Source organism: Pleurodeles waltl, chromosome 5 (genome assembly GCF_031143425.1).
Source record: "Pleurodeles waltl isolate 20211129_DDA chromosome 5, aPleWal1.hap1.20221129, whole genome shotgun sequence".
NCBI lineage: Eukaryota > Metazoa > Chordata > Amphibia > Caudata > Salamandridae > Pleurodeles > Pleurodeles waltl.
Window position 1 is genome coordinate 1,485,398,491 of NC_090444.1, and position 25,815 is coordinate 1,485,424,305.

The 25,815-nt window shown below is 42.3% G+C and overlaps 1 protein-coding gene across 3 annotated transcripts in view; it reads left to right on the forward strand.

The window, feature by feature from the left end:
* The window catches only part of RAB23 (RAB23, member RAS oncogene family), a 194,602-nt gene that overhangs the window by 102,705 nt on the left and 66,082 nt on the right, over nucleotides 1–25,815 (forward strand). For all 3 annotated transcript variants that reach the window (XM_069235761.1, XM_069235763.1, XM_069235762.1), the window contains exon 4: nucleotides 3,171–3,327. In XM_069235761.1, the coding sequence (XP_069091862.1) occupies nucleotides 3,171–3,327 (157 nt within the window). The remainder of the gene's footprint in view (nucleotides 1–3,170; nucleotides 3,328–25,815) is intronic.

Sequence of the window (25,815 nt, forward strand, 5' to 3'; positions counted from 1 at the left end):
CCCCAAGGTATCACACTAAGGAGCAGAGCTCACCTCCTCTTGCGAGCGACCTTTGTCTCTGTACCAACCTGAAAATGCCTGCCCAGCTTCTGATTATCCCTCCTAGTCTATTGTTGAGTCTAGCTCCCGCTTCATGCAGGAGACTGTTCATCAGAAGGGTGTAAAGTCCTGGAGCACAAAGTCTTGTCACAAGAGTACCTCCTCTCATCCAGTACTACTGATGCCGGTCCAGATGCTTTTTCATGTTTTACCCTTGATAAACTAGCTGGGCCATCGGTAGAGCTATCTCAGCATCTCCCTACCGAAACTCATAAAAAAGCTAGACATGATTAACTCGTACAGTGGCCCTGAGTGTTTGAGGCTCTGACACTCAAGACACGGTCTTCCTCACCAGAAGAGAAGGGTGTCTATGCACCTGTGGCAGACTTTCCACCCTCAACAAAGCCAGCACTCAACATAAAGGTGTTGTCTTGGAGCACAGTCAGGGCATCTGCATAGAACCACACTGTTGCAGTCAATTCATCACTGGGACAAGATGCCAAATGTATTGGGCTGGCAAGGGACATTCCTTGGGCGTGAAATTCAAATTTCTCCTGCTCTGAGCTTTCACACCAAAAGTCAACAACTTCATCAGGATCTCTTGTGCCGGTTATCCAGCATGGTGGAGCCCCTTCAGCTTTTTGACTTTCATCTGAGAGACTAAGTCTGAAGGTAAATCATTTGACCTGGTCTAACCTGGTTTGGGTATCAGACCCTTGCTGCATCGCCTTTGGCCTTAACTTGCGCCTATGTACTAGTTCAGTGCAACTGGATGACCACTGTTGGTTCTTACCACTTTGTGGCCCTATTTTGAACCCTAAAGAAATCTCTGGTTTCCCTTTTTGGATTTTTGTCATTTTTGTTTTATTGTATTTATTAAAATGTTTGGGTTTTTTTCTACATTGGTTTGGGAGTTTTGTTGTTTTGGTTTTACATTATTACTGTTTTGGTACTGCATAAATAACTTACACATTGCCTCTAACTTAAGCCCATCTCCCTCCTCTTTACGGTAGCTACCAGTGAGTTGAGCTCTGGTTAATTTAGTGACTTTAGTGACTCACCCTAACAAGAACTGTGGGTCTTACTTGAGGTTGGCACCTACCCCCCTCAACTAATACCCCAGGTTCTTAAATTCCACATTGGACATCTTTCCCTGTAAGAATCGTGCTGGGTGGCTTGAAGAGAATGTCTTTGCAAATGTAGCACCACATGGGATGCTTTGAAACAAACAAAACAAAAAAGTTTCCCCTTGTGGATTGTGTACTCAGGGATGGTTGTCTGCTGTTCCTTGCAGGTCATTATCCTGATGTTATATCCAGTGTCAGAGAGTTGCAAAAAACATGCCTGATTAATACTCATTGGGTAAGCTGTTCTGCAGCATCTGCGATTGGGACTTTTGTGATGTGATCTGTTCATACATAGGCTGCATCACAGTACTAGAGACTGGTTGCAAAAAGTGGGTGCACAATGTGCACTCACTATTTGCAACCTGTCCCTTAGTACCTTGGGCCCTAATTTCCATGTATCAAGCAGTTCGGCTGGAATTCAGGAAGTACCTTAACTTTAAGATGGGAAACCACCACTACATCATATGATAAAGTGACATTCATGTAACCGTACCTTCACCAAGATTCAGGCACCAAAGGCTGTTTTTATATGGCTGCAAAGAGTAAACTGTTAATGAACTATTGCATACATAGAGCATCGTTGACTGCATATACCCCAAATGTCCAATCTCTATCTTGGTTATTCAGTCTTGGATTCTCAGTGACCTGCCAAAAAAGGATTCCTCATGCCTTTCAATAGGATCCAGCACTCTGTCCTTTCTCACATCTTCTGCTGCCCAATCGACTATTGACCATCAGTTAGACCATGAATATCTCCTGGAAATCAGTATTGACAGCTTTGTGGCACTGTTAACCTCTGAGACGACAGAGGTGATCTACTTCTGCTCCTTGAAGTGTCACTTGGGAAGTCAAAACCTGTGCAGCTAGTCCAAGCGTGCACCAGTCCTCCAATTTCTCGTGCCAATCGTGAGATTGTGGGTGTAGGCTCCCATCTATGTGAAAGGTTCCTTTCTTTGGGTGTAAACCCACAGTAATCACTGACTCATCCAGATGCATATGATGGGGAGGGAGGTGTAGTAGCTCTCACTGCAGGGATCAGTTCATCAGTTCCTTGGGGTATCAGAATTGGCACTCCATATGAACATACTGGACCAGAAAATGTTTTTTCTGTCCTTATTAACCTTCCTTCAGGTGGGTTAGAGCGGAGTGGTGACAGTCTCCACAGATGCACATTCAAATGCATGAGGGCACTAGTTGTCTACTATTAATATAAAGGTGAGAGTGGGTCATCGACGAGGCCATGTTCCTATTAAGCACTGCATTGTGGGAGGCTTGATAATCTGATGTAGGGGTCTCTGAGTTTGTTCCTCTACTCTTAACATGATTGGGAGCTCCTTTGTACTTTAAATTTTGGCTTCTATCCATCAGCGCCTTCACGTTCCACCAGAAATCAAAGTGCAAGCAGTTTGTTATTGTTGAGTAGAGGAACTAGGGAACACCCATATATTCAATTTGTAGGGGAAGTTTGTTATATGCCGTTCCTCCAGCCTCCCTGATTTCCAGGGTCCTCTGGAAAATCAGGGATAGCCCCATATGCATTTCTGTTCAGTGGTTCCAGTGTTCCTTCACCAGGTCTGATTCTTGGACCTCCAACTCCTTTCAAAAGGGTGCACATACATATGTGAGTGGAAGAAGGGGTCTTTCGAAGAGTAAGAGATGTGTATCCTTACTTGCTTTTGGTTAGCTTGAACATCTGGTTACAGTTGTGAAACCAGATATTCAAGCTAACCAAAGGCCCATCACTTTATGGCACCGTTATTTACAGGTAGACAATGGGGCTGGGGCACAAGGAGCAACTGATACACCATGAAGTTAACTGAATCCTATTTACAGTTTACTGAGAAGGGTTTCTTCCCAAGTGTATAGCATAAGTGGCACTAGCTTGTCAACAACCGCCTCTAAAACTTAATATTTCTGGCCATGTGGTATTGGTAAGATTATATAATAATGTATGCTGCCATTTCTTCTACTTGACTGTGCTTGTTTGTTCTTTGATATTTCTAGGAGCCCAGGCTTGTGTCCTTGCATTTTCCACAACCGACCGGGAGTCTTTTGAAGCAATCCCTAGCTGGCGAGAGAAAGTAGTAGCTGAAGTTGGTGATATTCCCACAGTACTAGTACAAAATAAAATTGACCTCCTTGACGAATCAGTTATTAAGAAGTAAGATTTTACTATTGCGCCCCTAGACTTCAAGAGCCTATCATCTTTGCTAACCAAAGTCAAATTCAATAACGGTTATATTGATATTTTATGAATGTTTGTAATCTTTAGAAACAGATGTGTGTACTGTATGATTCTAATGCTCAGTGTGATGATGCTTTTGTTCCAGGACTAGATCTATATCCATTACTATAGATAAATGATATAAATTAGTGTAATGTTTCCACTTCAAGTATTTCAAATAAGATCCATTGTTAGAAATGGTATTTAACTCAGTGAATGATAAGAGGCCGTGTCAAACATGCTTAATGACATTTGGTGGGGAAGCTGCAGTTGACATCATGGAGCTGCCATAACAAATCATGTTGAAAATTAACTAGAATTGTGATGGGAAGCAGTCTGCAAAAGGGTTTATTTTCAGAACATATGTGGATCTCTAGCCGTCTTTAGATACCCTGTTTTATCAGACTCCTGTATCTGGTGTTAACATCCCTATGGACTGACCCCAAACCTTTTTGTAGGTTTGCAAAAAAGGCAGGGCATAAACCTGTTAACATGAGATCTTGCTTATTTATCTGAAATATATAAATTAACAGAATGTTTTGAAATATCTTGAGAAAGAATCTGACAATGCATTTTGTGCTTCTGTAGAATCTTAATCATCAGGGAAAGAAATGCCACAATATTAACAAATCTCATCAAACCGGTCTCGTGCCTCCCCCATCCACCTTTATACTTATCCCATGTTACTTTGCTTTGCTAATTTATAAAAGCATTTCATTCTTTCTTTAATTTGCGGCACTTTATCACCCTTGAGTAAAGGTGGCAGCCTGCATACAATTGCTCAGCTATTTTTAGTATGCAGTGCTGCCCATTTCTGTACGTTCAATGTTTTCACACTGTTATTTTCTGCTTTAGCCTCAATTTGTTATTTAAAATTAGTTGATGTTATTTTTTCGAAGTTCCCCTATTTGATTTTCTCACCTTATTTGCTTGTTCTGGATGACCACTCTTGAGGCTGGTGGAATGGATATGGATTTAGTTAGTCTGCCAGCTCACTGGTCTTGTGAGGAGAGCATGAAAGGTGGTACTTGAAAATGCAATTGAAGTACGCAGGGGTGGTGCTACTGGTTTGTCAAAGATAGGTGCATTGGTATCCATTCATATCTAGAATGGCAGCAGCTGCCTGCCCGATGCATCCTAACTGGCTAAGCAAACCTCTTTACATTTCTCCTTGTTGGCAACCTTTTAATGTCTTCCTTTATATACTACTGCTTCATATTGCATTCACCTCATCTGTTATTTCATACCACCTTCTCCGGAACCTCTTTTTTTTGGTGAGAGAGGAGGAGGCATAGAGCAAAGGGAATGGAAGGGGGACGCAAGCTCCTCCTGAAAAAAGGAGGAGAAGAAGGGAGAGGAGCTCGGCGGAAACCCCTGTCAAGTAAGAGAAGCATAGGCAAAGGCAGTAGGGTTGCCTTGCATTTTGAATATTGAAGAAAATATTCTTTAAAAACCTCATACAGGCAAAAACCCAAATTAAACAAGGTTGCTTTCTGTATTGATGTGCTAAAGATGTAAATGTGTCATGATTCAGTGTACTTATGCCATTTAAAATAGTTTCTCATTCATTGAAATGCAAGTAATCCAAAGGAGGCGGACTGAGCCACCAAACGCACAGTAGCATGAGATGAATGAGAAGTACTTCTCTGGGCAGCACTGAAGCCCTACTCTGTGTATATTTTAAAGAATTTGTAAAAGTAGGTCTTACATACATCAACAGTCCAGAAAGGCTGAATAACTATATGTTCGATGGCATCTGTCGCTGTAGATACGCATTTTTTGCAATAGCTCGCCATCTGGTGTTGGGCCGGAGTGTTACAAGTTGTTTTTCTTCGAAGAAGTCTTTCGAGTCACGGGACCGAGTGACTCCTCCTTTTGTCTCCATTGCGCATGGGCGTCGACTCCATCTTCGATTGTTTTTTTTCCGCCATCGGGTTCGGACGTGTTCCTGTCGCTCCGAGTTTCAAAACGGAAAGATAGCTAATTTCGGAAGATTTTCGTCGGTATTGTTGCGTTCGGGATAGGCGTAGTTAGATTCAACACCGCATCCAAGGTCGAAGAGCTCCGGTGCCCTTCGGGGTAGTTTTTTCGATCCCCCGTCGGGGCCTGGTCGGCCCGACCGCGTGCTGAAGAACGCCGATGGAACGGACCCCGTTCCGTTTCTGCCCCAAATGCCACAATAAATACCCCTATACAGACCAACACTTGGTCTGTAACCTGTGCCTGTCACCTGAGCACAGTGAAGACACCTGTGAGGCCTGTCGTGCGTTCCGGTCCCGAAAGACACTCCGAGACCGTCGAGCCAGAAGACTTCAGATGGCGTCCGCGCCGACAGCCCACCGAGAGTTCGAGGAGCAGGAAGAGGAAGGTACCTTCTCGAACCAAGAATCGGACTCCGAAGGATTCGACGATACACAAACCGTGAGTAAGACGTCGAAAACCACACAGAGAAAGATTTACAAGGCCCAGGGGACGCCACTGCCATCAGGCCATGGCTCCACCCATAAATTCGGTGACCGACCATCGGCACCGAAAAAGGCCCAAACAGTGCCGAGATCGTCCGACTCCGGTCGAGACACCGGCACGCAGCCTTCTCGGGACTGAGAAAGTGCTGGAGACAAGCCTCGACACCGAGATGCCGGGGTGGACACGGCTCGACGCCGAGACAGCGGCACCGAAGAAGATCGACGCCGAGAGGTTTCGGCCCCGAAAAAGAAAAAAGTCACCTCGGAGCCGAAAAAACACGCAGACAGGGTTTCGGTGCCGAAACAAACTGCAAGCGACCCAGCTTCAGGCTCTTATACAGAAGAGCACTCGCTAACCTCCCAAATGCAAAAGCATAGGTTTGAGGTAGAGCTACAAGCAACTGATGTGGACCATACGCAAAAGCGTATCTTCATACAGCAGGGGACAGGAAAAATAAGCACCCTTCCCCCCATTAGAAGAAAGAGAAGGTTGGAGTTCCAAACTGAACAGACACCACAACCAAAAGTGGTGAAAAGAGTTACCCCACCACCCTCTCCTCCGCCAGTGATTAACGTCTCACCAGCACGAACTCCATCACACTCCCCAGCTCACACCACCATAAGCCAGGGTGACCAAGATCAAGACGCATGGGACCTATACGACGCCCCAGTGTCAGATAACAGTCCGGAGGCATACCCTACAAAGCCATCTCCACCAGAAGACAGCACCGCGTATTCTCAAGTGGTGGCTAGAGCAGCACAATTTCACAACGTAAGCCTCCACTCAGAACAGGTTGAGGATGATTTTTTATTCAACACACTCTCCTCCACCCACAGCTCATACCAAAGCCTGCCTATGCTCCCTGGTATGCTCCGGCACGCGAAAGAAATCTTTAAGGAGCCGGTCAAAAGTAGGGCAATCACACCAAGGGTGGAAAAGAAGTATAAGGCGCCTCCTACAGACCCGGTTTTCATCACTACACAGCTGCCACCAGACTCTGTCGTTGTAGGAGCAGCTAGGAAAAGGGCCAACTCTCACACATCTGGAGATGCACCACCCCCAGATAAAGAAAGCCGCAAGTTCGATGCAGCTGGTAAAAGAGTCGCAGCACAAGCTGCAAACCAGTGGCGCATCGCGAACTTCCAGGCACTACTTGCGCGCTATGACAGAGCCCACTGGGACGAGATGCAACATCTCATTGAACATCTGCCCAAGGACTTACAAAATAGGGCAAAACAAGTGGTTGAGGAGGGACAGACCATTTCCAACAACCAGATCCGCTCCTCCATGGACGCTGCAGATACAGCTGCACGAACAATTAATACATCTGTAACTATCAGAAGGCATGCATGGCTCCGAACGTCTGGATTTAAACCAGAGATTCAACAAGCAGTTCTCAATATGCCTTTTAATGAAAAAGAACTTTTCGGTCCAGAAGTGGACACAGCGATTGAGAAACTCAAAAAAGATACGGACACTGCCAAAGCCATGGGCGCACTCTACTCCCCGCAGAGCAGAGGGAATTACAGCACATTCCGTAAAACGCCCTTTCGAGGGGGGTTTCGGGGTCAGAGCACACAAGCCAGCACCTCACAAGCAACACCGTCCAGTTACCAGGGACAGTATAGAGGAGGTTTTCGGGGACAATATAGAGGAGGGCAATTCCCTAGAAATAGAGGAAGATTTCACAGCCCCAAAACCCCTACTACTAAACAGTGACTCACATGTCACTCACCCCCTCCACACAACACCAGTGGGGGGAAGAATAAGTCATTATTACAAAGCATGGGAGGAAATCACTACAGACACTTGGGTTCTAGCAATTATCCAACATGGTTATTGCATAGAATTTCTACAATTCCCTCCAAACATACCACCAAAAGCACAAAATTTGACAACACACCATTCCAATCTCCTGGAGATAGAAGTGCAGGCACTATTGCAAAAGAATGCAATCGAATTAGTGCCAAACACACAAATAAACACAGGAGTTTACTCACTGTACTTTCTGATACCAAAGAAGGACAAAACGCTGAGACCAATCCTAGACCTCAGAGTAGTGAACACTTTCATCAAATCAGACCACTTTCACATGGTCACACTACAAGAAGTATTGCCATTGCTAAAACTACACGACTACATGGCAACTTTACACCTCAAGGATGCTTATTTCCATATACCAATACACCCATCGCACAGGAAATACCTAAGGTTTGTATTCAAGGGAATACATTACCAATTCAAGGTATTGCCTTTCGGATGAACAACCGCACCAAGAGTCTTTACCAAATGTCTAGCGGTAGTCGCTGCACACATAAGAAGGCAGCAAATACATGTGTTCCCATATCTAGACGACTGGCTAATCAAGGCTCATTCGTTAATACAGTGCTCAAATCACACAAATCATATCATACAAACCCTTTTCAAACTAGGGTTCACCGTCAATTTCACAAAATCCAAAATTCTGCCGCGCAAGGTACAACAATACCTGGGAGCCATAATAGACACATCAAAAGGGGTAGCCACTCCAAGTCCACAAAGAATTCAAACTTTCAACACCATCATACAACTCATGTATCCAACACAAAGGAAACACGCAAAGATGGTACTACAACTCCTAGGCATGATGTCTTCATGCATAGCCATTGTCCCAAACGCAAGACTGCACATGAGGCCCTTACAACAGTGCCTAGCATCACAATGGTCACAAGCACAGGGTCACCTTCTAGATCTGGTGTTAATAGACCGCCAAACTTACCTCTCGCTTCTGTGGTGGAACAACATAAATTTAAACAAAGGGCGGCCTTTCCAAGACCCAGTGCCACAATACGTAATAACAACAGATGCTTCCATGACAGGGTGGGGAGCACACCTCGATCAACACAGCATACAAGGACAATGGAACGTACATCAAACAAAACTGCATATAAATCACCTAGAACTTCTAGCAGTTTTTCAAGCACTAAAAGCTTTCCAACCAATAATAGTTCACAAATACATTCTCGTCAAAACAGACAACATGACAACAATGTATTATCTAAACAAGCAGGGGGGGACGCACTCCACGCAGTTAAGCCTGCTAGCACAAAAGATTTGGCGTTGGGCAATTCACAACCAAATTCGCCTAATAGCACAATTTATACCAGGGATCCAAAATCAACTCGCAGACAATCTCTCTCGAGATCACCAACAGGTCCACGAATGGGAAATTCACCCCCAAATTCTGAACACTTATTTCAAACTCTGGGGAACACCTCAGATAGACTTGTTTGCGACAAGGGAGAACGCAAAATGCCAAAACTTCGCATCCAGATACCCACACAAACAATCCCAAGGCAATGCCCTATGGATGAACTGGTCAGGGATATTTGCTTACGCTTTTCCTCCTCTCCCTCTCCTTCCTTACCTGGTAAACAAACTCAGTCAAAACAAACTCAAACTCATATTAATAGCACCAACTTGGGCAAGGCAACCCTGGTACACAACGCTGCTAGACCTATCAGTAGTACCCTGCATCAAATTGCCCAACAGGCCAGATCTGTTGACACAGCACAACCAAAAGATCAGACACCCGGATCTAGCATCGCTAAATCTAGCAATCTGGCTCCTGAAATCCTAGAATTCGGGCACTTACAACTTACCCAAGAATGTATGGAAGTCATAAAACAAGCCAGAAGGCCATCCACCAGGCACTGCTATGCAAGTAAATGGAAGAGGTTTGTTTGCTACTGCCATATTAATCGAATACAACCATTACACACAACTCCAGAACATGTAGTGGGTTACTTGCTTCACTTACAAAAATCTAACCTGGCTTTCTCTTCCATTAAAATACACCTTGCAGCAATATCTGCATACCTGCAGACTACCTATTCAACTTCCCTATATAAGATACCAGTCATTAAAGCATTCATGGAGGGCCTTAGGAGAATTATACCACCAAGAACACCACCTGTTCCTTCACGGAACCTAAATGTTGTCCTAACTAGACTTATGGGTCCACCTTTTGAACCCATGCACTCCTGCGACATACAGTTCCTAACCTGGAAGGTGGCATTTCTCATCGCCATTACTTCCCTAAGAAGAGTAAGCGAGATTCAGGCGTTTACAATACAGGAACCTTTTATACAACTACACAAGAATAAGGTCGTCCTAAGGACCAATCCTAAATTTTTGCCAAAGGTTATTTCACCGTTCCATCTAAATCAAACAGTGGAACTTCCAGTGTTCTTTCCACAGCCAGATACCGTAGCTGAAAGGGCACTACATACATTAGATGTCAAAAGAGCATTGATGTATTACATTGACAGAACAAAAAACATCAGAAAGACTAAACAACTATTTATTGCATTTCAATAACCTCATGCAGGAAACCCAGTATCAAAACAAGGTATAGCCAGATGGATAGTTAAATGCATCCAAATCTGCTACCTTAAAGCTAAACGACAGCTGCCCATTACACCAAGGGCACACTCAACCAGAAAGAAAGGTGCTACCATGGCCTTTCTAGGAAACGTCCCAATGCAAGAAATATGTAAGGCAGCCACATGGTCTACGCCTCACACATTCACCAAGCACTACTGTGTAGACGTGTTATCCGCACAACAAGCCACAGTAGGTCAAGCCGTATTAAGAACATTATTTCAGACTACTTCCACTCCTACAGGCTGATCCACCGCTTTTGGGGAGATAACTGCTTACTAGTCTATGCAAAACATGCGTATCTACAGCGACAGATGCCATCGAACTGAAAATGTCACTTACCCAGTGTACATCTGTTCGTGGCATCAGTCGCAGTAGATTCGCATGTGCCCACCCGCCTCCCCGGGAGCCTGTAGCAGTTTGGAAGTTACCTTCAATTATTTATATATGTATCATCTCAACCTTAAATAGGTGCATACTTAGTCACTCCATTGCATGGGCACTATTACTACAATTCAACTCCTACCTCACCCTCTGCGGGGAAAAACAATCGAAGATGGAGTCGACGCCCATGCGCAATGGAGACAAAAGGAGGAGTCACTCGGTCCCGTGACTCGAAAGACTTCTTCGAAGAAAAACAACTTGTAACACTCCGGCCCAACACCAGATGGCGAGCTATTGCAAAACATGCGAATCTACTGCGACTGATGCCACGAACAGATGTACACTGGGTAAGTGACATTTTCATTATTTATAGTTACTTTTAATCATTCCAGTTTGTAACACCACTAATAGATTCAGATATTAAAACACACATTCTGTAACAACTGTGAGACAATAAAACATTGTAGGGGAAGTATAATATCTGGATTAACATCTTAAATATCTGACGTACTCTGGGGGCATAATCAAACCAATGCGCCATGGGGCTCATTCTCATGGTGACCTGTTGTGTTACTTACTGATGGGTAATCTGATCAGTCATAAAAGGAAGCTTAGCACTTTGTAATATTAAAATGTATTATCTTTCTGCAACATTTGTGCTCTGTATACCAAAAGATGCATTTTGCATATAAACCCTTTGATAATGAGTTGATGTTTTATTTTTTAACAAGAGCAGAGTTGGTGATATTTTAAAATTAGCCAAACCACCCCAAAATTGTACGATACCAAGTACGTTTTGCCATGGTTTTTCAATAGAAAGATCAATTTTTCAAAAAATTTCCATCCCACATTTTAACACCACAACATGTTTAGAATGCTTAAAAATCAATGACCGGCATGTCTTTAATAAACTAGTATTATCTAGGTGGAAAGTTAATGATTTGTTAAATTGTCAGATTTTGTAATCAAAGAAGTATGAAAAACCAGGGCAAATATTCAACCATCTATAAAAGAGAAACAATTTGGTTTATGTGGTCAAATAACATTATTTGCCCTTTGTTTATTAGTAAGCAACCCTGTTAATGTAAGCAGTAAAACGGATCTTGTTTTGGACTTAATGGAAAATCATCATCATCATCATCATAACATATTTATTCTGTTATAATACTCAATAACCATAAAAGAACATTAAAAACACAACCATACAATATTACAAGTAGAAAACAAATAAAATAAATAAAGTGTAAAAATGTAATTAATCGAGCAGCAATATGAGTAAATCAATCGGGTAAAGATTGCCTGGATCTTAAAACAATTTGTAAAAAACCTAAAACAGCAAACAAGACATGTTCATTAAGTGAGCTTCTGCAGTTATATGAGTGCTAGACAAGCTTGCGAGCAATTCCGGCGCTTCAGTAAAGGGACCATAAACTGCTTTCTAGGCAGAACGTAACGAACATTCACTTTTGATAAATATATTAGTCAAGCATGATGTAGTAGCACACTGTCATTTACAGACAGTACATTTCCAAGAAATGTCCAAAAACTTAGCCACTAATTTGAAGCTTTACCGACAAGACTATATAGTGTTTTAACAATCTGTGAAAATTGGGTTTCAAAATACATTTATCCTTCTGATTTGTTTTCATCCTATTAAAATAGTTTATTCATCACACAGAAGTACAAAAAAATGTTTTTCACAACTACTGAAATATATTTTGAAATGTTTGTACCACTGACTTAAGTTTTTCTCAACACACAACATTTAAATAACTGACACTCTACACCCTTTCATTTTACTCTTTTTAGTACAGCAGGTCAGAAAGTTCACCTTACAAAATCCTGGAACTCTGCAGTCAGAAGGAAAATTAATTGTAAGAAGACAAACTGACTTTTGACCTCTGTCTCTGAAAACAGAGCAAATGTCAAAAGATAAGAGCAAGATCTAAAGACATCTTTATTGTGCCTTCAGTTTCTGACTGAGCAGAACACCTGTTCTTTGTCAACTCGCCAGAAGGGGTGAGTAGGTCCTAAAAATAGCCCGACCTGATAAAATGTGACTCGCCGCCTGCTTATTTTGAGCTAACGTATTAATGTACTGGGTAACTTCCTCTAAAGTAAAGACCACGCTGTCCTGACTTTTATCTAGTTCCACCAGAACCCCAATAGCTTGCTATCCAAACCCACCCATCTAGCCCTATGAGCCATGATGGACTCGGAGATGCCCACCCCCACATCAGAATTCAGAGTTAACCAATGTACAGCCTTTCTCTTAAACTCCTCAATAGGCTCTGGTAAATAATTTGGCCATGGTGGAACTTTCTTTAGAACCACTACGTACCGGGTAATTTCCAAAGGGCATATTAAGCACCATCCTATTGTTTGGAGGAAAAGGTGGGGGTGCTACATGAGACCTAGACATATTTTCAGAGGCAACTTGGGCCAGAGGGGCTGGTGGTGCTCCACTAGTACACATAGAAGACTGAGAGTCTTACCCTTGGGCAGTTGCAAGTACTAGAGAAATGTTTTACACGATAGCTGCAGTAAAAAATCTGGTATATGCTGATTGTGAAGGTGATTAGGAGCTGCATCTGAATATGGTGGAGACACTTATTTCTGTGTTTCGTGAATTTGAATGAATAAACTACATGGGATATGGATCCTGGTATTTGGAAAGAGTGAAGAAGCTAGTGGTGGAAAAACCATACCTCTACATAAAATGAATCGAAAGACATTTTGTGGTTAAAACGGATAAGGACTGTTCAGTGCTTTGGCTCCAGGTATGAAACTGGAACAGATGATCTAGAGATCACAGAAAAGCACCAAGGGAATTGTCGGTCAGACATGTAACAGTGAATATGTTGCTCAGTGGCCGCAGGTTTACCTTGAAGTCCTTTCTGTTTGCAGTGTTTTCAGAGAGATGACAAATTAAAAATTAATGGACCATCATGAAACTGTTCCTCACCACGAACCTGTGAAAAAGAGAGGGGAACATTTTAATAAACAGCAAATTGGAGGAAGCTGACCTTCGTTCTGTGCCACATGTTGAGTGGGCTGTTCAAAATGGTTCCAATTGTGTCATTGTACTGTAAAATGACACAGATATTATTGTGGCACTGTCAGAGTCACCAGATCCTCGGGGTCTCTGCACGTTCCCAACATGTCCACCACAAGACAGCTCCAATCCTCTGATTAGAATGTCACAGAGTCTAAGAGAGTCCAAGTGTGGAAAAGGGGATTAGGTAGGGAACAGCTGGGAAGGAGACCTGTAGGAAGCAAAAGGTTAAACAACACAACATCAGAATAAAATCACATTTAGGTTCATAAAAACTCTGTTGAATCTAGGGTTCAATGATACTCAGAACATGAAATAACACTCTGCTGAATCTAGGATTCAATGATACTCGGAACATGAAATAACACTAACACTGAAAGAACATGAATGGCCTAGCACTAGACTTTAACTAGGCCTCAAGAAATCTATGTACATGAAAAGGAATCAAGAATGGTTAATGCAGTGTTTCATATGAGCTTTTCATAACATGTCACATACTGTCTAGAAATACAAGAACCTTCTAGAATACTGCTTCAGAACCAACACTGCCTTTTTAACATGAGGACTAAAGGCTAGCTGAAAACATCCCTGGAAAACAATTGGAATTGTACTAGGAACCTAATATGTACAAACAACGTCAAATTTAGGATTTGTCATCTTCACAAAATAAATATGTGCACATTAAATAACATTACACTTCAATTTTTTTTGTATGGCCATGAAATGATTGCACACACTGTTACCGATCTGGGAATCAAGTTTTACATGTGGGAAATGAATCGTGCACTCTGCCGATTCCAACTGGAATATGTAAATGTCTTGAAATGATCGCGCGAGCCTTTGCCGATCTGAACACCAAGTTTGTCATGCAGGAAATGAATTGCGCACACAGCCGATTCTAACAAGAGTATGCAAATGCCATGAAACGATTGTGCAAACCTTTGCCGATCCGAACACCAAGATTAACATCAAAGCAATGCTTTGCGTACTCTGAAAGTTTCAAGAATAAGCCCAAAAATTCGGGGGCCCAGCCCGACCACCGTCTTACCACCCTGCTCTAGGATCACCAAGATAATGTTGTGCAGGCCTGGAACTTCAAGGTATGTCTCCGGAACAGGAGCTCAGGAAATTGCTGCTGCTCTGTACCGGGACCTCTGAATAGTGAGCTTGTGGAGCTGGGCTGGCTCCCTTATATAGAGTCTGCACCAGCCCACAGATCGCACCCAGTCATGCTGCAGAGAAAACTTCTAGAAGGTACTAGAAAGGGACAACACCCTAACACACTCAATAAGTCTGCAGCAATACCTTCCAATTGAACAGTTATTGCAAACATCATTAATAGGGTTTTTCAAGTTTATAGTCTGCAATGCAAAAGGTTAACAAACTGCATATAAACATGTTAACGCGTCCCTTTATGTCAATTTATACACAATAGGACTTGTTTTAGGCCGATGAATCTTTTGACCCAGTGGTGAGACACCGTAGAACGAGATAACTGATCAATATGTCAATGATGTTACCAACATATATCACCACAATATATTTGACTTTAGACATTGATTAAACTGTTGACGCAACCATGACCTTTCAGTCATGAATAACCACACCTTTATTTGAAGTTTTGTGAATTTTATTCCCTATTGATTACAATCTAATAATAAGAGTATCAATCTCAAAACCAAGAAGCAAAAGAGCATAGTCACGATATAGCAACTGTGACGAGATTTTGAATATGCAAAGATCACAAACATAAGACACCAGTGTGAGATATACACAGATCAGAGTGCATAGAATATCATATACGTCTTTAGTTCAGCATGGTACAACGTCAGTCACGTCTATTTGCATCAGTCAAAGTGATTACCTAACCTAACCACTAATTAGCATCAGCATGTTGGGCTTCATGCAAAATAATTTTGAACACCAATTTGGAAAACATCTAGCTAAGGTCTCAGCAGTTGGTACCTAGAAAGAAAAAGCAGATAGACAAATTACGATAGCAATTGTCATAATTACCCTCCTCGGAATGAGTCCGCATACAGGATCAGTCTTCGTCTTCAGGACATCAGTTAGATCGCCGTCAATCTATTTTGTCTAAGGGACAGGGGACACTTCCCTCATAAGGAGGAAAAGTGTATGGGGCAGTCTATAGATGAGGATGGTTTTAAGTCTCAAATCACTAAACAGAGTGACAGAGTTTCTGGATGCAATCGATATCATTCCCTACCCAGTTCCTCGAGTCTTCTGTGTCATGGGTTTTTATCCCTTTTTCGCAATACCTTCCCCCAAAATTCTATTGGATAATCGCTATACCCCACTATCTTTAGCCTATCAAATTATGCATTAGGTAATACAATTGTCACCCCACGATAATTTATAACACTTTGATTGGTCTTCATAGTTGACGTTTTTCATAGGTGGCACATCCGGGGTTACTTCATTCTCTGGCACGTTCTTCAGGTCAAAAGTTCTCTTTTCCATGGTCGATTGTCCTTGAAAGTTTCCATATTTGTTGCAAAACGTATAAAACGTATACTAAAACAGCTAGCATGCGGATGAGAACGGAGCGTGACTTGCAACACAAAACAAAGAAAAGAACACATATTGGGTCATGGCCTTTTCGAGTCAGCACACTGAAGAAACAGAAAAATATGCTTTAATATGAGAGCTACACGACTAAGTTTCCGGCTCACGCTAACTTAAGACTTATGGATTCTAATAGACGTAATCGTCGTAGGTGTTAACATATTCAATTTAATCATAATGCAAGCAATTATTTCTTATAGTCGACATTAGTATATGTGTACAATAGCAGCTTCACACTTATAATTGCGTTAAGAATACATCCAAGCTAATAATATTTTGTGATTGTTTTTGTATGCCGCATTGTTAGGTATAAGCATTTCACATTTAATATGTAATATTTAAACTACGCTCTCTCAGTCCCTCCTCTGATGACGCTCGTCATCACACAAATCTTTCTATGATCTAATTTTTCACCTTGCGCATAATACGCATTTCAACATCTTGCCCTTTATGTGAGCTTTCCCATATCTCATTGAACATTTTCTCTCTTTCACTTTCTTCATTTCTTCTGGTTCTTTTAGTCTAATTTCTTTTTATTTTGTTATTAATTTTACATGCCCCCCATAATCCTAATAGACAAACCAAAACAATTAGTAAACCCATCAGAATTTTTGCAAGTACACCGTTCCAAATGTTGGTAAACCAGCTTCCAACTCGGGCAATTCCCTTTCCAAATTTCTCCCAAACACCAAGTTCTTTCAAATCCTTCAAATCTGTACTATCTCTAGTAAGGTTAGTAAGCATGCTTCTAATTTTCTTACTGTTATCCGGGATAAATGAGCAACAATGACGCTCATTAAGCATCTTGCAGACCCCTCCACTCTTAGCTAAAAGAATGTCTAAAGCAAGCCGATTTTGAAGAGTCATAGCTCTTTCTGCAGCAAGTTCAGTATCCATCAGGAGTATAGCCCCTGTAAAATTTGTCAACATGTTATCCACTATAGTAGACAACTTTTGAATTTTCATGGATTTAAGATAACCCCTACTGATAGGATTATAGCTCCAAATATATCACCAATAACAGCCACCACTGATTCTCGTTTTTGTCTAGGATGTTGTAATTCAGACGTCTTAGGTATTTGTTTTAAGTATATCTTTAGGAATACTATCCCCAAATAACATGTCCCATACCATCCCTTAGGGAGACGGTAATAAGCATTTAGCCCACAGATGTAATAGATTCCAGGAATCGCTGGATCTTGTCCATTCAGCATAAAGGTCCACTTGCTCTGAAACAAAAACACATGTCTGCATTCACTCGTTCCCACAAACAAATTATCCTGATCAGATTTTGGCCTATATATACAAAGCCTACCTACATGTTATGCATCTATAGCTAATTTGCCTTGTGTCTTGATTGCAGTATAAGCATAATCATTTGCATATGTGCGTTTCTCTAATCCTTTTTCTAATCTTTCTTTTAATGCTTTGCGTCTATCATCTGTGTGGTCTAAGAAGCTCTTCTCTACAGGCGATAATAAGCAAGTCAAATTATTGCGGTGTGCATAGGCAGTTCCAGATGTAAGTGTTGGCTCAAAGAATCCCCAAACTATCTTTGTATCGTGCTCTTTAGCTAATTTATTCAAAATTTAAATCACAGGCACAAAAGAAAACACAACATCCAGATTTGAATAAAAGTACTGCACATGCTCTTGATTATAGAATCTTGTTAGTAGCAAGCTGCAACTAATTCCATAAGTAAGAGGGAGGCTATGATAAGTAACTCCCTCCTGCACAGATGAAGGAATTTTGGTACATACATAACAATCCTTTGCATCCATAGTTTCCACATACTCGTTTAGTAAGCGATAGAAGACATTAGTAGAGAGTTCCCCTTTTGCATTAGTTCCCTCATGCATGTGTCTTGCGTCTTGCTCAAATCTCTCCCACGGTGTTAGTGTGGTAGTTTCAGGTTTTGAAGTAGCGTTAATAGTTTCTTTCTCTATCCAGGGCATTCCTACAATCACTCCCACAATTATTACTGCACACACAACACCTACTATAAGACCTAACCAACCACACACCTTACTTCCCTTGCTACTATTTCTATTGTAAGCCATGTTTATATAGAATCAGAATAGTAGATCAACAATCAACTTGAGGAAAAAATTTCTTTTTCTCGTATATTACAGCGTCTTCACTCACTCCAGGACCTCTTTTGTCAATTCAGGTTAGCAGCTTGTCGTAATCAGGTTTCTTCAAAAAGTCAAATCAGGTTTTAGTGTCACTTCCAGTAGTTTTCTACTCTCTTTTCAGTTTTCACAAATTCAAATTTAGCCAAGTTTTCCTTTGAACTCTTTCAGGTACCGAAATATTGGCCTGGTACTTCTCGATCAAAATAGAATGCTAGGAATTCTTGTTGCCATTCAGAGGTTGTAGCGTATGCCCATTCAGGACCTGTATATCTTCTATTTGCGATTCTTTTTCTTTTTAACCTTCGTTCACCTTGTTGTTCTCCTTCACTCAGATCATCTGCTTGAGAAGTATCACTCTTCTATTATTGTGTCATTTGATGTCTCCCTTATTTTAAGGAGTTGCTTGTCTGGCCAGTTGTCGCCTCTATGTGTCTTTTCTTGACGTTTTCCTTCAGGACGTTGGACAGCACCCTCCTCTGGTGATATGACGTTTTCTCTTGACGGACCTGCAACTGGTTCTGGATATTCTGACACATTTTGACTTCTCTCTATAATTTCTCCTTCTCTATCTTCTCCCGGTTCTAAGTTGGGTTCGGGCTCTAACCCGTATCCGTCTACTTCTGGGAGAACCTCTCCTTGACTTAGTTCTCCTGCTGCCTCTACTGAGATAGGCACTCTGTCACCTCTCTCGAACTCACTGACTGTTTGAGGGACTAGGCTGTTCTCAGTGGTCCCTCCAGTAGTCTCAGTTCCTTCTTGACTGTTCTCTGACCCTGAGACCTCTCCCTCCAGAGTTGCTGTGCCGGAAACTTCAAGTTCCTCTTCAACAGGACATGTTACCTTTTTCGTGTGACTGGCATGTATCCAGTTGGGAACCCCGGCACACTTTACAGCTGTAGTAGTCGTTAATATTACTTGATATGGCCCTTTCCAATGTGGTTCTAGACACGATTTTCTCACGTGCTTCTTGACAACCACCGGCTTGTAGAGAGTGGCCTGGATCGCTAATCGGCGGCAACGTGTTAGCTTCCACCTGGTGAGAAAAAGAGCGAATCACGTCAGCCAGACCTTTGCAGTAATCCAACACCATATCATCTGTAATATTCACTAATGCATTTGCAGGTACTGCTGGCAATCTCATAGCTCTGCCCATGAGGATTTCATGGGGGGACAATCCCGTTTTCTTGTCTGGGGTGTTTCTCATTGACATCAACACTAGAGGTAAGGCATCTGGCCAGTTCATATTAGTTGCTGCGCACATTTTTGCCATCCTTGATTTCAAAGTACCATTCATCTGCTCTACTAGTCCTGATGCTTCAGGGCGATAGCTACAATGCAGCTTTTGTTCAATGTTGAGTGCGGCACACAGGAGTTTAATCACCTCATTGACGAAGTGTCTACCCCTATCTGATTCTATAGAAACCGGAAACCCGAATCTTGGTATCAGTTCCCTAAGTAGTCGTTTTGCAACTGTAAGACTGTCATTTCTACGTGTGGGGTATGCCTCGATCCAATGACTGAAAACACACACAATCACCAACACGTACTTTAATCCTCCACAAACAGGCATTTCAATAAAATCCATTTGCATTTTGTTGAACGGACCTCCAGCTCTCCCAATATGACTCAATGTTACCACAGTTCCTTTTCCGGCGTTCATCTGTTGACAGATGACGCACCTGTGGCAAGTGATTTCCGCGGCATGTCTGAATTTTGGGTTAAACCAATCAATTTTAGGATCTGATCATGGCATCTCTTCCCAGATGTGCCTGCCCATGATAGAGCCGGGCAAACTGTGACAAAAGGCTATTTGGCAAGACTAATTTTCCCTCGTCTGAAACCCATAGATCATCAGCTCTCTGTACACATTGCATTCTTTGGCAAGAGCGTTTTTCTTCTTTGCTGGCACGACTTTGTAATGTTTTTAGTTTATCTAATGTGTCAACTACCGGCAATGCTACGTTTAAACATGTGTCATTCTCAGTTTGTGGTAACAATTCCCATTGCTCCTTGAACGATATACAGTTCAATGCACAAAATCTTGCGACTTGATCTGCATAGCCGTTGCCCATAGACACAAAATCTTGTGATCTGATGTGAGCACTGCATTTCACCACAGCAATTTCGAGAGGTAACTGAATTGCGTGTAACAAATCTCTTATTTGTTCACCATTCTTCACAGGAGAACCAGAGGAGGTCATAAAACCCCTCTGTGACCAAAGTTGGCCAAAATCATGCACAATTCTGAAACCGTATCTGCTGTCAGTATAGATAGTGACTTTCAAATTTACAGCTGCGTGGCATGCTTTTGTAAGAGCAATCAATTCTGCCACTTGCGCAGAAAACACTTTTTCGAGCTAGGAGGCTTCGACAATGCCAGTTATAGTACATACTGCATAACCAGCTCTCAGTGTTCCTGCAGAATCTCTTAGACAGGACCCATCGACAAACATAATGCAGTAATTTTCTTTCAACTGAGTGTCCTGAATATCTGGACGAGGCTTGGTGCACAACTCGGTCACCTCAAGACAATCATGTTCAAATTCTTCACCATCTTTAATTTCTGTATTTTCATTTGGAAGCAAAGTTGCCGGGTTCAGTACAGTGCATCTTCTAAGAGTGACATTAGGCGACCCCAGTATAATCGTCTCATACTTAGTGAGACGTGCATTTGTCATGTGCTGCGTCTTAGTTCGTGTCAACAGAATTTCAACTGAATGTGGAACCATTACTGTCAGAGGATATCCCATGACTATGCCTTCACATTGTAAAAGGTTTTGACCAACTGCTGCAACTGCACGCAAACAACCCGGTAAGGCTGCTGCGACATGGTACAAGGTAGCTGAAAAATAAGCTACAGGGCGATTTGCATCTCCGTGGACCTGTGTTAAGACAGACAAAGAACAAGCATCACGTTCATGACAAAACAACAGAAAAGGTTTCTCGTAGTTTGGCATTCCCAATGCTGGTGCCCTGCACATGCATTCTCTTAATTCCAAAAATGACTCAAGTTCTTCTTTTGATAGGGTTACAGTATATGGCTCATCCTTGATTTCCTTTCCTGTCAGTTTTATTAATGGCTTTGAAATGATTGAGAAGTTGGGTATCCACTGGCGACAGTAGCCCACAATTCCGAAAAACATCCTTACATCTCTTTTTCTTGTTGGGGGATTCATTTGCAAAACAGCTGTTATCCTTTCTTTTGATATTCTTCTGGACCCTTTCTCAATCAAATGTCCCAAGTATTTTACTTCTTTCTGGCAATATTGTAGTTTTCTGGGTGACAACTTATGCCCATTCTTTCCCAGATGATTTAGCAATGCAATGGTATCGTATTTGCAACTGTCTCTTGTTTTGGACGCAATTAGCAAATCATCAATGTACTGCACAAGAGTTGAATTAAAAGGCAGCACAAGAGATTCCAAATCCTTTTTCAATATCTGATTGAAGATGGATGGTGATTAAGAAAACCCTTGAGGAATTCTGCACCAACTGTACACCTTGTCCAGGAATTTGAAACTGAACAAAAATTGACTGTCCTCATGAAGAGGTATTGAAAAGAAGGCTTGTGATAGGTCTACTACAGTAAACCATTCAGCATCACAGGGAACCTGGAACATTATTACTGCTGGGTTAGGTACCACAGGGCAACATTTTATCACAATTTCATTTATTTTTCTCAGATCCTGCACAATTGAAACCTTTCCACAGGGCTTTTTTAATCCCATTATGGGAGAGTTACATGGGCTGCTCAAAACCTCTTTTAGGACTCCCTGTCTGAGAAAGTCTGCAATTATTTGTGACACTTCAATTAGAACATCTTGGGTCATGTGATATTGTGGCACCTGTGGGAACACTGCATTCGGTTTTATCTGAACTTTGACTGGTTCAACTCCCTTTATCAATCCTACTTCTTTCCCGGTCAAATCCCACACTTTCTCTGTTACTGTTCCTTGCAGTTTAACAGGCCGATCAATCAAAGTATGCATTGGGAATAGAGTAATCAAAGGGTAATCTTCATTTGTCCCTTTTTCTTCTAAAAATTGACTTTCGTCTCCCTCATCGTCACTATTTGTCTGCACCTCAATTCCGTCATTGGAACAGGTAATTTAACACTGTCTTGCACAGTAAGTCCCTTCCCAGTAGGGATACCGGAGTCACATACTACAAACCTATGTAGTCCCTAGAAATTTCCAATCTCAACCTGTACTGGATCTGTAATCGGGTTAGTCAGATACTGATTTGCTACTCCAACCACTCGTATGGTACGCCCTGACTGGTAATCTTGGAACTTCCGCACTTCTGACTGTAGCGCGTGTGGCTCCTGTGTCAACCAGAAATGAAACCTTATAGCCCATCACCTTCCCCTCGACGTATGGGCCTCTCTGATCCACCTCTAGGGATGCTGCAAGCCTACACTCTTCACTATCTGAACTATCATCTGACCAATCTTCATTCATCCCATTTTCACCTCGTAGTGGGAACTGTTGTACAGTGTTGTTTTGATTTGTTACCTGGCCTGTGACCTGCTGAGGAAGCATCACCTGTTGCTGTCCCATCGGAGCCATTGGTAATTGCATTTGCTGTCTAGGCACCATAGGAATCTGCTGTTGTACTGGTTGCATTTGTATTGACTGGAAACGTGGCATTTGCATCTGCTGCATGGCCTGTACCCCTTGAATTTGTACCAAATTATTCTGAAAATTCGGGTTTTGATGTCTCATTTTCAGACCTCTTGAGTTTTGTAAGGTACCAACATTAGTACTTGGCTGAACTGCTCCATCCTGCACCGTATTCGGGCACTCCCGCTTCCAGTGCCCCACGCCCCCGCACGTGTGACATGGTGACATCTTTTTCGCTCCTTGAACATCATTTTGAATAACAACATTATTCATGTCCGAACCACGGTTCACAAAACCTCGACCTCGGTTGGGACTGAAACACCATTCATTTGCGGTTGGAGCTGTATCATCTGTTGAACTCCATTTCCCTGTATTCCAGCCTGTGCAGCTCTTATCTGCATCACCATCACCTTTTCCTTCAACTTTTTCTGCTTCAACTCAATCTCATCACTACAGTACTTTGCATACTGCAACACCTCATCAATCGGTTTAGCTTGCCAACAAATCAAATGATTCTTAATCATTTGGCTAACCTCTGGTCTCAATCCTTCGACGAATCTAAACACAAGGTGGTTCATGTCTTTTGGTTCAATAGTCTCAGTACCACTGTAGTGCTTAAATGCTTTCAATAATCTCTCATAATAAGCATGTATTGACTCCTTAACCTCTTGAGAAGTCCGGTCGATTTTCTGCCAGTCGGTTACCTTCGGCGACACCTTTTGTTTAAAAAACTCAATCACTTTATGATAATACTTCATCACCTCTTCAGAAGGTGCTCCAGTCACCTTATCTCTCGCCGGCTCCTTCGTCGGCCAATCTACCCCTCTCTTGCACTCGAGCCACAAATCAGACGGAACAATAATCTTGAACAAAGTATTCAAGTCTTCCCAGAGACACTTTGCAAGTTTCACAAACCTGTCCGTTTGTTGATACTACTCAATCGGTTTCTCTCTCAATCTGGGATAATCATTAGTAAAGGATAGAATGTCTCCTCTAGTCCATGGCACATGTACTAAAACACCACCAGCTGTCTCTCTCATAGGTAATATGTTTACTGATTCCAAATCAGGTGAGGTTCTAATTTGATTAGGTCCTGGGCTATCACCCTTTCCCTTATCTCTTTTCTTTGACCACCAGCCTTCTCATTTCTCCAATGCACCCCAAATTTGTGCACTCTGCAACAATTCTCTCAGATGTGCTTTCATGCCTGCAGATCTCATATGTTCAAAATCTTTAGAGTCAAAATCTAATCTGTAACTCCTTTTCAAATGCTTAGTGTTTCTGATATCGATATTGTATTTGTCTGCTAAGTTCGCTAATCTCTGATGTACTTTGCCTACTTCCTTGGTAATCTTAGGACACAAGTATCTCAATTCTGCCTCCTTGTAGGACTCCAGTCTATTTACTCCCATTGTCCCTTCTACCAACTCGGCAGCTTCCGCCCCTAATCGTACAAAGTTCAGGTATTCATCTTGCTTTTCTTTCTCAGAAACTGTAGTCACTGCAGTCTTCTGTGAAGTATAAGTTTTTTTCTAACCATTCATTTAACTGTTGAACTGTAAAACTCTGCAGTGAAATGTTCCCTGCATGTATCATTGGAGAATGTGTGAGGTATTCGTACTCATGGTTTGCGGAGTTAGAACTCCCAACCCTGCTTGACGCATTGCTTCGAGAGGTGCCCTCGTGCGTGTCACTGAAATCTTTACTGACATGCAGAGCTTATGGTGCTCTGACCAAGGACTCAAAAGGTGTCTGTGTCACTGACCATATTTAATGACACGCAATGCCTCAAGTTCATTTAGTAAGGCCGGTATGGTGTGCATATCAGCGCGAGTCTTCTAAGCCAGTGGTTCCCAACCTTTTGACTTCTGTGGACCCCTCCTTTATCATTACTGGAACCCGGGGACCCCCATTGAATCTTTATTGCTATCCAGGGACCCCCCCAATTAGTCATTACTGTTCTAAGCTACAGAGGCAGCGCTGCGGTGAGCGTATCACATTATGGCTCCCAAATTAGTATCTGAAGCCTACGCACACGTGCTTGAGGACGCAGGGCACACCTCTGAGGAAAAATACACCTTTTATTTTACTTGCTGTAGTTCGGTTGTCTGGAACGCAAAACTTCCTTTGCCTAAGGTATGCCGTGATCTGTAGTTGGGCTCCTAGCTGGTCGGGCAGTGTTCGTGACTACGCCCTCCGCTGATGAAGACTTAAATGTAGCGTACGTAAAATCAGACACAGTACTTAATCCAGTCAGCGGTTTGATTAATAGAGTCCCCGGCTGGAGGGAACGAAGGGCCTGTGCAGGATGTTATGCCCTTAAAGCGGGGGAACACAGTAGGGGTGGAAACCAGGCTTCCCCCTTTCACAGCCAACCCGTTGCCTTTTATGTTGTAAAGAGAACCAGGCAGAAACAGGATCAAATACAGGTTCTTTATTCGGTTTCCACTTGCTGCTTCACCTTTCCATATCGATCGTTCTAAAGCAGCCTCACACTCAGCTGAAGGGATGTTCCATTAGGAGTGCATGGGAGGTGAGATGGGTTGTACCACTATTCCTTTATGACTTAAACAATCTAACTAGAGATACATGCTGAAAGCTACTAATTATAATAATGCTGGTCATAACAGAATGTATGGGTCTTGTGCACAGGGGTGGCGGGTCGAAGCTGCAGGAATGTGTAGTTTATCAGAACAGTGCATGTCTGTGCAATAGTATGAGCTGTTTTAGAAGGCGTTGTGGGGGAGAGTACAGG